This window comes from Hyla sarda, chromosome 9, assembly GCF_029499605.1.
Source record: "Hyla sarda isolate aHylSar1 chromosome 9, aHylSar1.hap1, whole genome shotgun sequence".
In the NCBI taxonomy this organism is placed as follows: Eukaryota; Metazoa; Chordata; class Amphibia; order Anura; family Hylidae; genus Hyla; species Hyla sarda.
The window spans coordinates 396,129-414,905 of NC_079197.1; the positions used below are offsets into that span (position 1 = coordinate 396,129).

The 18,777-nt window shown below is 44.8% G+C and overlaps 1 protein-coding gene across 4 annotated transcripts in view; it reads right to left on the minus strand.

Annotated features, from left to right (window-relative positions):
• Positions 1-4,383: 4,383 nt before the first annotated feature.
• Positions 4,384-18,777, minus strand: part of SEC16A (SEC16 homolog A, endoplasmic reticulum export factor) — a 62,404-nt gene continuing 48,010 nt past the window's right edge. For 2 of the 4 annotated variants that reach the window (XM_056538330.1, XM_056538328.1), the window contains 4 exons: positions 9,577-9,642; positions 8,538-8,597; positions 6,306-6,419; positions 4,384-5,154 (listed from right to left, as the gene is read on the minus strand). In XM_056538330.1, coding sequence (XP_056394305.1) covers positions 5,086-5,154; positions 6,306-6,419; positions 8,538-8,597; positions 9,577-9,642 — 309 coding nt within the window. In that variant the 3' untranslated portion in view covers positions 4,384-5,085. The remainder of the gene's footprint in view (positions 5,155-6,305; positions 6,420-8,537; positions 8,598-9,576; positions 9,643-18,777) is intronic. The other 2 variants (XM_056538329.1, XM_056538331.1) reach the window with 2 other exon arrangements.

An 18,777-nucleotide genomic window follows, 5' to 3' on the forward strand; every position in this document is an offset into this window, starting at 1 on the left:
TAGATAGGTTTTTTTTTAAAGGAGGAGGCCGTCTCTTCAGCAGTGTCTGTTGTTGAGGTGGAGTTCTCCGATCACTGTTTAATTTTGTTTTCTCTGAATGTCACAGAGACCCCCCGGATGGGCAGAGGCTATTGGAAGCTGAATTCGTCTCTCTTGGAAGAAGCGGAGATAAGACAGTCCTTTGAGGATTTTCTTCAGAGCCAGGTACCATTGCTGGGCCTTTGTAACAGTAAGTCAGAGTGGTGGGAGATCTTCAAGGAAAGGGTTGCGAGATTCTTCCGCCAGCTCTCGGGCCTCAGAAGCCTAAACAGGTACCGCTTGTACCAGGGCCTGAGGAAGAAACTTGAGCACCTTGTCTCGACTGGAGGTAGCCGAGAGGATATCTCCAGAGTGAAGTCCTTGCTGATGAAGTGCCAGTACGATAGGCACGCATCTTTGGTTTTTGAGAGGGATTACGGGAAGTACCGCTCGCCCGACCCTTACAGAAACTGCAAGATGTCAGTGAGTAGTAAAGTAGTCTCAGGACTGATTGATAGTACGGGATCCTTGAAAAGGTCCAGATCAGGGATCCTGGAGGTCATCAGATCCTTCTACTCGCACCTCTTGGGAAGGAAGGATCTAGATCGAGATAAGGTATCAGCTTTCTTGGCTGAAACCGTCCCTGAACCAGGAGTAGACCCCTCTCTTGACGTTTTGACAGAGATGATCCGGGAAGAGGAAGTCAGGATGGCTATTGATGGGCTTGCCCTCAAGAAGTCACCCGGTCCGGATGGCTTAACATCTGAGTTCTATAAGACCTTTAAGGACACTTTGGTTCCCCTCTTGACCGCGGTTTTTAATGAGTGTCTATCCTCGGGCACTCTGCCAAAGTCAATGAGGAGGTCAGCGCTGATCATCCTGTCAAAGGGTAAAGACCCGTCCCACATTGAGAATTGGCATCCCATAGCACTTCTCAATGCGGACTTAAAGATTCTGGCAAAAGTGCTGTTTAACCGGTTGGTGGAGTTTGCACCCCGGCTCCTTTCGGGGGCTCAGCATTGCTCTGTTCCGGGCCGCAGTACATTTAGTGCTGTACTCAGTGTGCGGGAGGCTGTGGAGCAGGGTAGGGCTGGCCACTGGAAGGGGTACTTGCTGTCCTTGGATCAGGCAAAAGCGTTTGATCGGGTTAACCATGAGTACCTCTGGTCTGTCCTTCTGAGATATGGTCTGCCAGGGGGGTTTGTTGATTGGCTTAAGACCTTGTATGTAGGGGCAGAGAGTTTCCCGCTTGTGAATGGTTGGATTGGCTGCTCTTTTGAGGTTGGGTCTGGTGTCCGTCAGGGTTGTCCTTTGAGCCCTTTGCTGTACGTGTTTGCAATCGATCCTTTCCTTAGAAGAATTGATTGTGGACCGTTGGCGGGGGTGAGAATGGACCTGGTGGTGCCGGATTTGGCTCTGAGGGCGGTAGCGTATGCTGATGATGTCACCGTGTTTGTCTCCTCACAAGAGGAAGGCCAATGGGTGATGTCAGAGGTGGACCGCTACTCGGAGGCATCCGGGTCCAAGATCAATCAGGATAAGTGTGAGAGTCTCTGGCTGGGAGGGGGAGATCCTGATTTTGATCTCCCGGACGCCCTTCCAGAGCCCCAGGAATCCGCAAAAGTCCTCGGCATCGAATTTGGTCAAGGGGATTACCCCAAACAAAACTGGGAAAGCAGGCTTAAGATCGCCGCTCAGAAGGTGGATCAGTGGAAGGGTTGGTCTTTGACCCTCCGGGAAAGGGTTAACCTGATGAAAACTTTCCTTTGCTGATATATCTGGGCAGTGTATGCATGTTGCCAGAACCTCTTTGGACCCGGGCCTACAGTGTGTTCTTCCAAATGTTATGGGGGAATAGACTGAACCTAGTGAAGAGGGAGGTTACTTACCGTACGAGGAGACTAGGGGGGTTGTGTATGGTCAACCCTGTGGTGTTCCTAGTGAATACCTTTCTTAAGACCAATATAGCAAACCTCTGGTCAGAGAGGGCTCCTCCGTGGGGTATCCTCCTGTAGGGGATGGTTTCGGCCTTTCTTCCAGAAATGGGAGACAGGAGGGCAAGTGAAGGATCTTCGCACACCACACGGGCATCTCCCGGCTTACGCTACCCCGGTTCTGAAGGTTATTCGTCGGTGGGGTCTGGGGATGTGGGAGATTAGGACTCTGCCGAGGAAATTCCTTGACAAGAGGGTCCTGTCTTCTCATTTCCAGAGGCCATTGGCGCTCAAGGACTGCCCAAGTCGGGATCTGGAGGTGGGTTTAGAGCTTTTGAATTCTATCAGGATCCCCTTGAAGTTTTGGGACTTGACTTGGCGCTGCTTCCATGGGAAACTGTGTGTGAGGGACAATCTGAAGTGCAGGAGCTCTGATGACCGGGGATGTCCCCGCGAAGAGTGTGGAGGCATGCTGGAAAGCATGGAGCATTTTCTGCTTCATTGTCCCTTTAACACAGAGGTTTACAACAGGGTGGGCGCTTCCATTGGTTGGCCTCGGCTGGCCAGTCTCTCCTATGCGGAATGGGCCTATGGGGCATTCAGAAACCTTGGAGGCTGGGACTGGTGCACTTTATTCCTAGTCAGCTCAGTGGTCAGGTATTACACGTGGAACGCACGGTGTTTAGTGTCGACGCAGCGTAAAATCCTCCCTGTGGGTGAGGTGGTTAGGAACATTCTTGGTGACCTGGTGAAGGTGCGTTCTCTGGAGTACGAGAGGCTGGGTGCTGGCAGGGCCTCTTGTCTGTGGAGGGGCTCTGCCTTTAAAGTGCCTTAGCCTGTTGTCTCCCCCTGGTGGTGGGCTGATGCTGGCACATGAGTCTTTTTGTTTTGTGCTGTAGATATATGGTGATATAGGGCTTGCAGGCACTGAACTTGAGCTTTAGGGGTTTGTGTGATTGAAAAGCCTTATTGTTGTTTGGTTTGTATAGTTTGCATTATTTTGTATATATTTGTTTTGTTTGTACATTTATGTATATGTGTATATATGTATATATTGTGTTTTTTTTCTAGGGGTTGTGTTGTGTTGGGGTTCAGTGTTAGGTTGGGTGGTGGGTAGATGGGGGGAGGGGGGTTTCTGTGTGGGACTTTTTATAAAAAAAAAAAAAAAAAATCCTGGACTGGTTCATGGACGTCTGTTATCATGTACTGGGGGCATGGGATGCGGGACCAGCTCAGGGCCAAAAAAAAAAATAAAAAATAAAAAAATAAAAAATAAAAATACATTGTATATTCTGTTTGCGGTGTTTGTTGGTGGTTTGACATATTTATTATTTTGGGTGGGGAAATGCAACCGGACCAGTTTTTTAGTTATTATTGTTGTTATTATTATTACTGTAAGTATTATTATTATTGTAGAGTGTTTAGTAGTTGTTGTTATTATAGCGGTGTGTTTGGTGAGAATGAGGCTGCACCAGAAGATACTTGGTTGGACATTTTTGGACTAATATGGACTCATTATTGTATATATTATACAGGTGTATGTTTGTATTATTGTTATGGTGATGTTTGTTCTTTTTGTAATGTTTTATATTTTTTAATAAAAGATCTACAGGATATAACTCAGGATCAGTACAGGATAAGTAATGTATGTACACAGTGATCTCACCAGCAGAATAGTGAGTGCAGCTCTGGAGTATAATACAGGATATAACTCAGGATCAGTACAGGATAAGTAATGTAATGTATGTACACAGTGACCTCACCAGCAGAATAGTGAGTGCAGCTCTGGGGTATAATACAGGATATAACTCAGGATCAGTACAGGATAAGTAATGTAATGTATATACACAGTGACCTCACCAGCAGAATAGTGAGTACAGCTCTGGAGTATAATACAGGATATAACTCAGGATCAGTACAGGATAAGTAATGTAATGTATGTACACAGTGACCCCACCAGCAGAATAGTGAGTGCAGCTCTGGAGTATAATACAGGATATAACTCAGGATCAGTACAGGATAAGTAATGTAAGGTATGTACACAGTGATCTCACCAGCAGAATAGTGAGTACAGCTCTGGGTATAATACAGGATATAACTCAGGATCAGTACAGGATAAGTAATGTAAGGTATGTACACAGTGATCTCACCAGCAGAATAGTGAGTACAGCTCTGGGTATAATACAGGATATAACTCAGGATCAGTACAGGATAAGTAATGTAATGTATGTACACAGTGATCTCACCAGCAGAATAGTGAGTACAGCTCTGGGGTATAATACAGGATATAACTCAGGATCAGTACAGGATAAGTAATGTAATGTATGTACACAGTGACCTCACCAGCAGAATAGTGAGTACAGCTCTGGAGTATAATGCAGATCAGCAGAAGACATTGTATATTTTGTATAAGAGATCGGTCGCTCTTCGGTGAAATCTAAGCCTTTGTGCATTTTTTATTTAAATAATTTTAAAAAACATTTAAAAGCAATTTCAAGTTGGCTCCGCCTCCGGGATCTCCTTTCTTAGTCTCTTAAGACACAGGAGGACGGGGGAGGGGCAGAAAGACCTAGAACCTTAGTGAGGAGAACGTTCTAGAGCAGCGGCAGAGTCTTCTCTGGTTCCAGGTTTAATCAGCATCAGAGAAAGCGAGAAATTATATTGCACTTAAAATCACAGGTATCGGAAAAGAAAGATCAAAACCTACAGGGGAGGGAGGGGGAGGGGTCGCGCCCAAGACCCCCGCACCCACCTGGACCTATTATACAAAAGACTATACAAGTGATTCCAGGAAGACGCCGTCCGGGTCGGGATACAGCTCTGATTAGTCACAGTTTTAAGTTAATATATAATATTCTGGGGGGGGGGGGGCGCAGTCTATATTCTGCTGTACGGGAATATATCCAGGACCTGACGGAGCCGATCACAGAAATCTCCACTCCTCCTGCGCAGTGAAATACGGGAAAGAGGGAAAAGGCCACCAAGAGCGACGTCTGTTCCGGACCCCAGAGGGGTGGGGGTGGGGGGCGGTCGTGGCGGACGCGTCTCAGGATCCCCCTCCCCCATCGTCATCTCACAGGGAATTCATGTTCTTCCAGGATGAAATGTTTGGTTCCTGCAGCCGATGTCGCCTTCACTTCAGGGTTGGATATTTCCGTTGTCCGAGTCGACCAGAACGCGCCAAACCAGAGGAGGCCGGAGACTGCGGGTAAAAAGAGACAGAAGGGAAGGTGAGCAGTATCATATCCTCCAGAGCTGCACTCACTATTCTGCTGTTACATCATGTCGTCTCCTCCAGAGCTGCACTCACTATTCTGCTGTTACATCATGTCTTATCCTTCAGAGCTGCACTCACTATTCTGCTGTTACATAAGGTCTTATCCTCCAGAGCTGCACTCACTATTCTGCTCTTACATCATGTCTTATCCTCCAGAGCTGCACTCACTATTCTGCCGTTACATCAGGTCTTATACCCCAGAGCTGCACTCACTATTCTGCTGTTACATGGTGTTTTCTCCTCCAGAGCTGCACTCACTATTCTGCTGTTACATCATGTCTTATCCTCCAGAGGTACACTCACTATTCTGCTGTTACATAAGGTCTTATCCTCCAGAGCTGCACTCACTATTCTGCTGTTACATCATGTCTTATCCTCCAGAGCTGCACTCACTATTCTGCTGTTACATAAGGTCTTATCCTCCAGAGCTGCACTCACTATTCTGCTGTTACATAAGGTCTTATCCTCCAGAGCTGCACTCACTATTCTGCTGTTACATAAGGTATGATACTCCAATAATGCTGGTTTCACTGTCCAGCAGTTCTAGAACTTTTTTCTCCTTTATTGACCATTTTATTCTCCTGGTTTTGGACATGATGCAGATTTTCTGCAGCACCCAATCATGTGCATTATTTACTGTAGATTTTGGACATCACCATTGAAGTGAATGGGGAAAACACAGGGAATCTGCTACATAGACCGACATTGTGCTGATGCAAACATTTCTCTGCAGACGTGATGTGGAGCTTCTTACAATAGAAGAGGGACAAGAGATGATTCAGAATTAAATAATTATTAAAAAAAATAAAAAACATCAATAATAATAATAATGATAAAAAATAAAATAAATAAAATGAATGAACAACAAAAATGTACTAGGGCCCCAGGAAGCAGCTGAATGTTGAATGCAGCTCTGGATGTGACAGGAGATGAATAGGTTAACACCGCAGCAGCACTGATGTCTCTATATACAGGGACATTGCTTTTCTGGTTGGGACACACTGTAGAAGGATCCAGATTCACCTCTATAAGGAAGAACTCTACAGAGCGATAGGAGATCCCCCGAATGAACTTACTTGTGCAAAACTCGCAGGGTTGTAGAATGGAACGGCAGCGGCAGGAGGAGGAGGAACGGCAGTAGCAGGAGGAGGAGGAGGAGGACCACCGGCAGGAGCCACGTCACCAGAACCCTGGAAGAACAATACATGTGATCAGGTGTCCGATACCGCAGTGCTGTGGGGGGGGGGGGGGGGGGGGGGGGGTCTCCCGGCAGAGCCAATCACTGGGGGGTCTGATGAACCTTATAAAGAAAGTCATAGACTGAGCACTTACACCAGAACCTCGGCCTACCCCCATCCCACCCGGCACTTACCCATCACTACGCTAGCGTACCCCCAAACCTCCCCCTATTATGACCCTGCCGCTCCCCCTTAGCTTAAGCCAGCCTCCCCCTCATCTTTACCCTGGCCTTCACCCCCTCATGCTACCCCGGCACTCCCCCCCCCCCCCCCCCTTTCCTGACTCCAGCACAACCCACTCTTCCTGATGCAACACTCCCCTCCCCCCCTTTATCCTGACCCAGGCGCTCCCCTAAGTCATCCACACCCCTGCCCATTCTGACCCGCCGCTCCCCCCTTGCCCTCGACCCGCCGCTCCCCCCCTTGCCCTCGACCCGCCGCTCCCCCCTTGCCCTCACCCCGCCGCTCCCCCCCCTTGCCCTCACCCCGCCGCTCCCCCCCTTGCCCTCACCCCGCCGCTCCCCCCCTTGCCCTCACCCCGCCGCTCCCCCCCTTGCCCTCACCCCGCCGCTCCCCCCCTTGCCCTCACCCCGCCGCTCCCCCCTTGCCCTGTGGCTCTACAGCTATTGGTGTTTTGGGGTTGCAGACCACACTGCACGGCCTCCTTTGACCTGGTCCTGCTCACACAGCTGAGGGATTGTTACAATGTGATCACACAGTCTGCTGCAGCGTATATCGGTGTGGGGGGGGGTTCCTCTGGAGTCTATACTGTTTATCTCCCAGGATTGTCTAGGTGGAGTACAATGTAACAAATCCTCAGCTGTGGACAAGTTTTCAGCTGCTGATGTGTCCAGCGAGTTCTGCTGAGGAGAATATGGGAAGCTGCTGCTGCTGATTTTTCCTCCTTTCCAGCCTAGATGCAGTTGTACAATTGGAATCTGAGGCTCTGCAGGAAAACTCCCCCACAACACAGCGGTCATAGTGCGAGGACCGGAGCGCAGGACGGCGGCGGGTCAGGTTATTACAGGCACGCTCCATGCAGTGGGAGAAGTGACTACACAGCATGCACATAGACCGAGGGGTTAATATATTAGGTACCAAAGAGGTGTGCACGCTCCGTCTCTGTGCACGTACGGCTCGTCACTGGAGGAGGTGTAATGGATGCTTAGATCTTATACTATTACACTGGATAGTGGGCAGCTTTAGAGGTGACTAGAGCAAAATACAAGACTACAGGATAAAGCAAAGTATTCCCAAGGCTTCTAGAAGTCTGCAGCCTGTGCGTATACATGAGGCCGGACATATTCCAGGGGGCCAGTCAGCAGTGGATCAATCCTATAGTGTCACACTGAGCCCAGATTATGTCTAGAGTGCCTCCAGATGCTGCAAAACTACAACTCCCAGCATGCCCGGATAGCAGTTGGCTGTCCCAGCATGCTGGGCATTGTAATTTCGCAACAGCTGGAGGCACTCTGGTTAGGAAACACTACGCAAGAGCCTAGGTGTCCAACCTGCAGTACTCCAGCTGTTTCAAAACTTCAACTCCCAACATGCCCGGACAGCAACAGCTGGAGAGTCACAGGTTGGGGAACACCACTAGATGCTGCAGGCTCTATGGGCATGCTGGGAGTTGTAGTTTTGTAACAGCTGGAGGTACCCCGGTTAAGAAACACTACCTTAGGACCTACGTGTCCAACGTGCAGCAGTTGCAAAACTACAACTCCTAGCATGTTCGGAGAGGCTGCAGCATTTAGAGTGCAATTCCAAAAATACAACTCCCAGACCAAAAGCTGATGCTGGCTGAGAAGGCTTGCTGGGAGTTGTAGTTTAGCACGAGCTGTGGAAGCATAGATGGGGGACGGTGCTGTAGATATTTAGGATTTGCCCCATTTATCAGCTGTAACCTACAGAACAGTCCCCTGGAGTGAAGTGTGCGCTCAGTGTTTCCTTCCACCTTCACAGGGTTAGGAGAGGGGTGCGATATAAAGCAAGCAAAATAAGTACAAAAAAGGCGTAAAATGTGAGTGCAATGAAGAAATAAAAGGATGCATGGCCGCCAGCCGCGTATACCTGATGGAAATGTTGGCTTACTTCACGCGATAAGGAACTCAGAGAACTAGATCTAGAAAGCTACAAAAAAAGCAAAATCCACACAAAAAAATTAAAAATACTCATGCAAATCACCGTGCGTCAAATCCTCCAAAACCGAACTACACGGCAAACAAATAAGAGAAGACGAGAGCGCAAAATGGTCTGGGAAAGGCTGAGCGACAGATGACGGCTTCTTACAGGGCTGGGGGGTCCTGTCTATAAGGGGGGTCCAGGCATACTGGGAGTTGTAAGTTCACATCAGCTGGGGGGATTCTGGTTTGGAGAAAGTAGGTGTCCAACCTGCAGCAAAACTACAACTCCCAGCATGCCATGAAAATGTAAGGATCACAGGTTCGGGAACACTGATGCAGGCTCTATGGGCATGCTGGGAGTTGTAGTTTTGCAATGGCTGAAGGCATTCTGCTTGGGAGACACTAGAGTATAGTTGTGCAACCTGCAGCAAAACTACAACTCCCAACATGCCCGGAAAGCCTGCAGCATCTAGAGTGTTGTTCCCCAACCTGTGACTCTCCAGCTGTTTCAAAACTACAAATGCAAGCATACCCGGAGAGCAAACGTCTGTCCAGACATGCCTGCAGTTCTAGCTTTTCAACAGCTGGAGGCACATCGGTTGGGAAAAACTACCTTAGAGCCTAGGTGGCCAACCTGCAGCATTTAAGCTTTTGCAAAACTACAACTCCCAGCATGCCCTGAGAGCCTGCAGCATCTTCAGTGTTGTTCCCCGTAATGCAGCTTTATGTAGGGAACATGACCCTATACTGGGGATTCATGTGGCCGCTCTGTATTGTGTACATGTGGCTATAAGGCCAGGACCCCCGTATGAGAGCTGGGAGTATGTGGGTTATGTAATCACAGATATTGGGGGGTCCCTGCTGCTTCCACCGGTCCCAATACCATATAAGTCCCAATGAATGAGAATAGTGATGACTGACATGACGTCTGTAATAGCGGGACGGTGGCGTTAGCTCAGTGACATTGTGATCACACCGGATCGTACCTCTCCAGAGGGTACGTCTTCATGATTTGGTGCCGGGAGATCCAGAACGGGGGCCGTGCTAAAAAACTGAAAAGGGAAAAGGATAGAAGCGTAAAGGAGGCGTCCAACCAAAACGGTCATCCTGCAGATCAAGGGTGGAGATCAGCGATGCAGGAGCAACGTCACAAGTATAAGGTAATATAGCTGCACAATCATATTACCAGCAGGCGAGGTTACATCTGCAACGGGTAACTCCAAAAACATGGAACAGCAATACATCCAGACACCATTATATAATCTATACAGGACCACCTACCAATACATCCATCAGAGACCATTATATCATCTATACAGGACCACCTACCAATACATCCATCAGAGACCATTATATCATCTATACAGGACCACCTACCAATACATCCAGAGACCATTATATAATCTATACAGGACCACCTACCAATACATCCAGAGACCATTATATAATCTATACAGGACCACCTACCAATACATCCAGACACCATTATATCATCTATACAGGACCACCTACCAATACATCCAGACACCATTATATCCTCTATACAGGACCACCTACCAATACATCCAGACACCATTATATCCTCTATACAGGACCACCTACCAATACATCCATCAGAGACCATTATATAATCTATACAGGACCACCTACCAATACATCCATCAGAGACCATTATATCCTCTATACAGGACCACCTACCAATACATCCAGAGACCATTATATAATCTATACAGGACCACCTACCAATACATCCATCAGAGACCATTATATCATCTATACAGGACCACCTACCAATACATCCATCAGAGACCATTATATCATCTATACAGGACCACATACCAATACATCCAGAGACCATTATATCATCTATACAGGACCACCTACCAATACATCCAGAGACCATTATATCATCTATACAGGACCACCTACCAATACATCCAGACACCATTATATAATCTATACAGGACCACCTACCAATACATCCATCAGAGACCATTATATCATCTATACAGGACCACCTACCAATACATCCAGAGACCATTATATCATCTATACAGGACCACCTACCAATACATCCAGACACCATTATATCCTCTATACAGGACCACCTACCAATACATCCAGACACCATTATATCCTCTATACAGGACCACCTACCAATACATCCATCAGAGACCATTATATAATCTATACAGGACCACCTACCAATACATCCATCAGAGACCATTATATCCTCTATACAGGACCACCTACCAATACATCCAGAGACCATTATATAATCTATACAGGACCACCTACCAATACATCCATCAGAGACCATTATATCATCTATACAGGACCACCTACCAATACATCCATCAGAGACCATTATATCATCTATACAGGACCACATACCAATACATCCAGAGACCATTATATCATCTATACAGGACCACCTACCAATACATCCAGAGACCATTATATCATCTATACAGGACCACCTACCAATACATCCAGACACCATTATATAATCTATACAGGACCACCTACCAATACATCCATCAGAGACCATTATATCATCTATACAGGACCACCTACCAATACATCCAGAGACCATTATATCATCTATACAGGACCACCTACCAATACATCCAGACACCATTATATCCTCTATACAGGACCACCTACCAATACATCCAGAGACCATTATATCCTCTATACAGGACCACCTACCAATACATCCAGAGACCATTATATAATCTATACAGGACCACCTACCAATACATCCAGAGACCATTATATAATCTATACAGGACCACCTACCAATACATCCAGAGACCATTATATCCTCTATACAGGACCACCTACCAATACATCCAGAGACCATTATATCATCTATACAGGACCACCTACCAATACATCCAGAGACCATTATATCCTCTATACAGGACCACCTACCAATACATCCATCAGAGACCATTATATCATCTATACAGGACCACCTACCAATACATCCAGAGACCATTATATCCTCTATACAGGACCACCTACCAATACATCCAGAGACCATTATATCCTCTATACAGGACCACCTACCAATACATCCAGAGACCATTATATAATCTATACAGGACCACCTACCAATACATCCAGACACCATTATATCCTCTATACAGGACCACCTACCAATACATCCAGACACCATTATATAATCTATACAGGACCACCTACCAATACATCCATCAGAGACCATTATATAATCTATACAGGACCACCTACCAATACATCCAGAGACCATTATATCCTCTATACAGGACCACCTACCAATACATCCAGAGACCATTATATCACCTATACAGGACCACCTACCAATACATCCAGAGACCATTATATAATCTATACAGGACCACCTACCAATACATCCAGACACCATTATATCCCCTATACAGGACCACCTACCAATACATCCAGAGACCATTATATAATCTATACAGGACCACCTACCAATACATCCAGACACCATTATATCCTCTATACAGGACCACCTACCAATACATCCAGAGACCATTATATAATCTATACAGGACCACCTACCAATACATCCAGACACCATTATATCACCTATACAGGACCACCTACCAATACATCCAGAGACCATTATATAATCTATACAGGACCACCTACCAATACATCCAGAGACCATTATATCATCTATACAGGACCACCTACCAATACATCCAGAGACCATTATATAATCTATACAGGACCACCTACCAATACATCCAGAGACCATTATATAATCTATACAGGACCACCTACCAATACATCCATCAGACCATTATATCACCTATACAGGACCACCTACCAATACATCCAGACACCATTATATCACCTATACAGGACCACCTACCAATACATCCAGACACCATTATATCCTCTATAAAGGACCACCTACCAATACATCCAGAGACCATTATATCATCTATACAGGACCACCTACCAATACATCCAGAGACCATTATATCCTCTATACAGGACCACCTACCAATACATCCAGAGACCATTATATCATCTATACAGGACCACCTACCAATACATCCAGAGACCATTATATCATCTATACAGGACCACCTACCAATACATCCAGAGACCATTATATCCTCTATACAGGACCACCTACCAATACATCCATCAGAAACCATTATATCATCTATACAGGACCACCTACCAATACATCCAGAGACCATTATATCCTCTATACAGGACCACCTACCAATACATCCAGACACCATTATATCCTCTATACAGGACCACCTACCAATACATCCAGACACCATTATATCCTCTATACAGGACCACCTACCAATACATCCAGACACCATTATATCCTCTATACAGGACCACCTACCAATACATCCAGAGACCATTATATCCTCTATACAGGACCACCTACCAATACATCCAGACACCATTATATCCTCTATACAGGACCACCTACCAATACATCCAGACACCATTATATCATCTATACAGGACCACCTACCAATACATCCAGACACCATTATATCCTCTATACAGGACCACCTACCAATACATCCAGAGACCATTATATCACCTATACAGGACCACCTATCAATACATCCAGAGACCATTATATCATCTATACAGGACCACCTACCAATACATCCAGACACCATTATATCACCTATACAGGACCACCTACCAATACATCCAGAGACCATTATATAATCTATACAGGACCACCTACCAATACACCCAGAGACCATTATATCCTCTATACAGGACCACCTACCAATACATCCAGAGACCATTATATCATCTATACAGGACCACCTACCAATACATCCAGAGACCATTATATCATCTATACAGGACCACCTACCAATACATCCAGACACCATTATATCCTCTATACAGGACCACCTACCAATACATCCATCAGAGACCATTATATCATCTATACAGGACCACCTACCAATACATCCAGACACCATTATATCATCTATACAGGACCACCTACCAATACATCCAGACACCATTATATCCTCTATACAGGACCACCTACCAATACATCCAGAGACCATTATTTCATCTATACAGGACCACCTACCAATACATCCAGAGACCATTATATCCTCTATACAGGACCACCTACCAATACATCCAGAGACCATTATATCCTCTATACAGGACCACCTACCAATACATCCAGACACCATTATATCCTCTATAAAGGACCACCTACCAATACATCCAGAGACCATTATATCCTCTATACAGGACCACCTACCAATACATCCAGAGACCATTATATCATCTATACAGGACCACCTACCAATACATCCAGACACCATTATATAATCTATACAGGACCACCTACCAATACATCCAGAGACCATTATATCCTCTATACAGGACCACCTACCAATACATCCAGACACCATTATATCCTCTATACAGGACCACCTACCAATACATCCAGAGACCATTATATCACCTATACAGGATCACCTACCAATACATCCAGAGACCATTATATAATCTATACAGGACCACCTACCAATACATCCAGACACCATTATATCACCTATACAGGACCATCTACCAATACATCCAGAGACCATTATATCCTCTATACAGGACCACCTACCAATACATCCAGACACCATTATATCCTCTATACAGGACCACCTACCAATACATTCAGACACCATTATATCCTCTATACAGGACCACCTACCAATACATCCAGACACCATTATATCCTCTATACAGGACCACCTACCAATACATCCAGACACCATTATATCATCTATACAGGACCACCTACCAATACATCCAGAGACCATTATATCCTCTATACAGGACCACCTACCAATACATCCAGAGACCATTATATCACCTATACAGGACCACCTACCAATACATCCATCAGAGACCATTATATCATCTATACAGGACCACCTACCAATACATCCAGACACCATTATATCACCTATACAGGACCACCTACCAATACATCCAGAGACCATTATATAATCTATACAGGACCACCTACCAATACACCCAGAGACCATTATATCCTCTATACAGGACCACCTACCAATACATCCAGAGACCATTATATCATCTATACAGGACCACCTACCAATACATCCAGAGACCATTATATCATCTATACAGGACCACCTACCAATACATCCAGACACCATTATATCCTCTATACAGGACCACCTACCAATACATCCATCAGAGACCATTATATCATCTATACAGGACCACCTACCAATACATCCAGACACCATTATATCATCTATACAGGACCACCTACCAATACATCCAGACACCATTATATCCTCTATACAGGACCACCTACCAATACATCCAGAGACCATTATTTCATCTATACAGGACCACCTACCAATACATCCAGAGACCATTATATCCTCTATACAGGACCACCTACCAATACATCCAGAGACCATTATATCCTCTATACAGGACCACCTACCAATACATCCAGACACCATTATATCCTCTATAAAGGACCACCTACCAATACATCCAGAGACCATTATATCCTCTATACAGGACCACCTACCAATACATCCAGAGACCATTATATAATCTATACAGGACCACCTACCAATACATCCAGAGACCATTATATCCTCTATACAGGACCACCTACCAATACATCCAGACACCATTATATCATCTATACAGGACCACCTACCAATACATCCAGAGACCATTATATCATCTATACAGGACCACCTACCAATACATCCAGAGACCATTATATCATCTATAAAGGACCACCTACCAATACATCCAGAGACCATTATATCATCTATACAGGACCACCTACCAATACATCCATCAGACCATTATATCATCTATACAGGACCACCTACCAATACATCCAGAGACCATTATATCACCTATACAGGACCACCTACCAATACATCCAGACACCATTATATCCTCTATACAGGACCACCTACCAATACATCCATCAGACACCATTATATCATCTATACAGGACCACCTACCAATACATCCAGAGACCATTATATCATCTATACAGGACCACCTACCAATACATCCATCAGAGACCATTATATCATCTATACAGGACCACCTACCAATACATCCAGACACCATTATATCCTCTATACAGGACCACCTACCAATACATCCAGAGACCATTATATCCTCTATACAGGACCACCTACCAATACATCCAGAGACCATTATATCCTCTATACAGGACCACCTACCAATACATCCAGAGACCATTATATCCTCTATACAGGACCACCTACCAATACATCCAGAGACCATTATATCCTCTATACAGGACCACCTACCAATACATCCAGAGACCATTATATAATCTATACAGGACCACCTACCAATACATCCAGAGACCATTATATCCTCTATACAGGACCACCTACCAATACATCCAGAGACCATTATATCCTCTATACAGGACCACCTACCAATACATCCAGAGACCATTATATAATCTATACAGGACCACCTACCAATACATCCAGACACCATTATATCCTCTATACAGGACCACCTACCAATACATCCAGACACCATTATATCCTCTATACAGGACCACCTACCAATACATCCAGAGACCATTATATCACCTATACAGGACCACCTACCAATACATCCATCAGAGACCATTATATCCTCTATACAGGACCACCTACCAATACATCCAGAGACCATTATATCATCTATACAGGACCACCTACCAATACATCCAGACACCATTATATCCTCTATACAGGACCACCTACCAATACATCCAGACACCATTATATCCTCTATACAGGACCACCTACCAATACATCCAGACACCATTATATCCTCTATACAGGACCACCTACCAATACATCCAGAGACCATTATATCACCTATACAGGACCACCTACCAATACATCCATCAGAGACCATTATATCCTCTATACAGGACCACCTACCAATACATCCAGACACCATTATATCCTCTATACAGGACCACCTACCAATACATCCAGAGACCATTATATAATCTATACAGGACCACCTATCAATACATCCAGAGACCATTATATCCTCTATACAGGACCACCTACCAATACATCCAGACACCATTATATCCTCTATACAGGACCACCTACCAATACAACCATCAGAGACCATTATATCCTCTATAAAGGACCACCTACCAATACATCCAGAGACCATTATATAATCTATACAGGACCACCTACCAATACATCCAGAGACCATTATATCCTCTATACAGGACCACCTACCAATACATCCAGACACCATTATATCCTCTATAAAGGACCACCTACCAATACATCCAGAGACCATTATATCCTCTATAAAGGACCACCTACCAATACATCCAGAGACCATTCATTATATAATCTATACAGGACCACCTACCAATACATCCAGAGACCATTATATCCTCTATACAGGACCATCTACCAATACATCCAGAGACCATTATATAATCTATACAGGACCACCTACCAATACATCCAGAGACCATTATATCATCTATACAGGACCACCTACCAATACATCCAGAGACCATTATATCATCTATACAGGACCACCTACCAATACATCCAGAGACCATTATATCATCTATACAGGACCACCTACCAATACATCCAGAGACCATTATATAATCTATACAGGACCACCTACCAATACATCCAGAGACCATTATATCCTCTATACAGGACCACCTACCAATACATCCAGAGACCATTATATCATCTATACAGGACCACCTACCAATACATCCAGAGACCATTATATCATCTATACAGGACCACCTACCAATACATCCAGAGACCATTATATCATCTATACAGGACCACCTACCAATACATCCAGAGACCATTATATCATCTATACAGGACCACCTACCAATACATCCAGAGACCATTATATCATCTATACAGGACCACCTACCAATACATCCAGAGACCATTATATCAACTATACAGGACCACCTACCAATACATCCAGAGACCATTATATCCTCTATACAGGACCACCTACCAATACATCCAGAGACCATTATATCATCTATACAGGACCACCTACCAATACATCCAGAGACCATTATATCATCTATACAGGACCACCTACCAATACATCCAGACACCATTATATCATCTATACAGGACCACCTACCAATACATCCAGAGACCATTATATCATCTATACAGGACCACCTACCAATACATCCAGACACCATTATATCCTCTATACAGGACCACCTACCAATACATCCAGAGACCATTATATCCTCTATACAGGACCACCTACCAATACATCCAGACACCATTATATCATCTATACAGGACCACCTACCAATACATCCAGAGACCATTATATCATCTATACAGGACCACCTACCAATACATCCAGAGACCATTATATCCTCTATACAGGACCACCTACCAATACATCCAGACACCATTATATACTCTATACAGGACCACCTACCAATACATCCAGAGACCATTATATCCTCTATACAGGACCACCTACCAATACATCCAGAGACCATTATATCACCTTTACAGGACCACCTACCAATACATCCAGAGACCATTATATCCTCTATACAGGACCACCTACCAATACATCCAGAGACCATTATATCCTCTATACAGGACCACCTACCAATACATCCAGAGACCATTATATCACCTTTACAGGACCACCTACCAATACATCCAGAGACCATTATATCCTCTATACAGGACCACCTACCAATACATCCAGAGACCATTATATCCTCTATACAGGACCACCTACCAATACATCCAGAGACCATTATATCACCTATACAGGACCACCTACCAATACATCCATAGACCATTATATCATCTATACAGGACCACCTACCAATACATCCAGAGACCATTATATCCTCTATACAGGACCACCTACCAATACATCCATCAGAGACCATTATATCATCTATACAGGACCACCTACCAATACATCCAGAGACCATTATATCCTCTATACAGGACCACCTACCAATACATCCAGAGACCATTATATCACCTATACAGGACCACCTACCAATACATCCATCAGAGACCATTATATCATCTATACAGGACCACCTACCAATA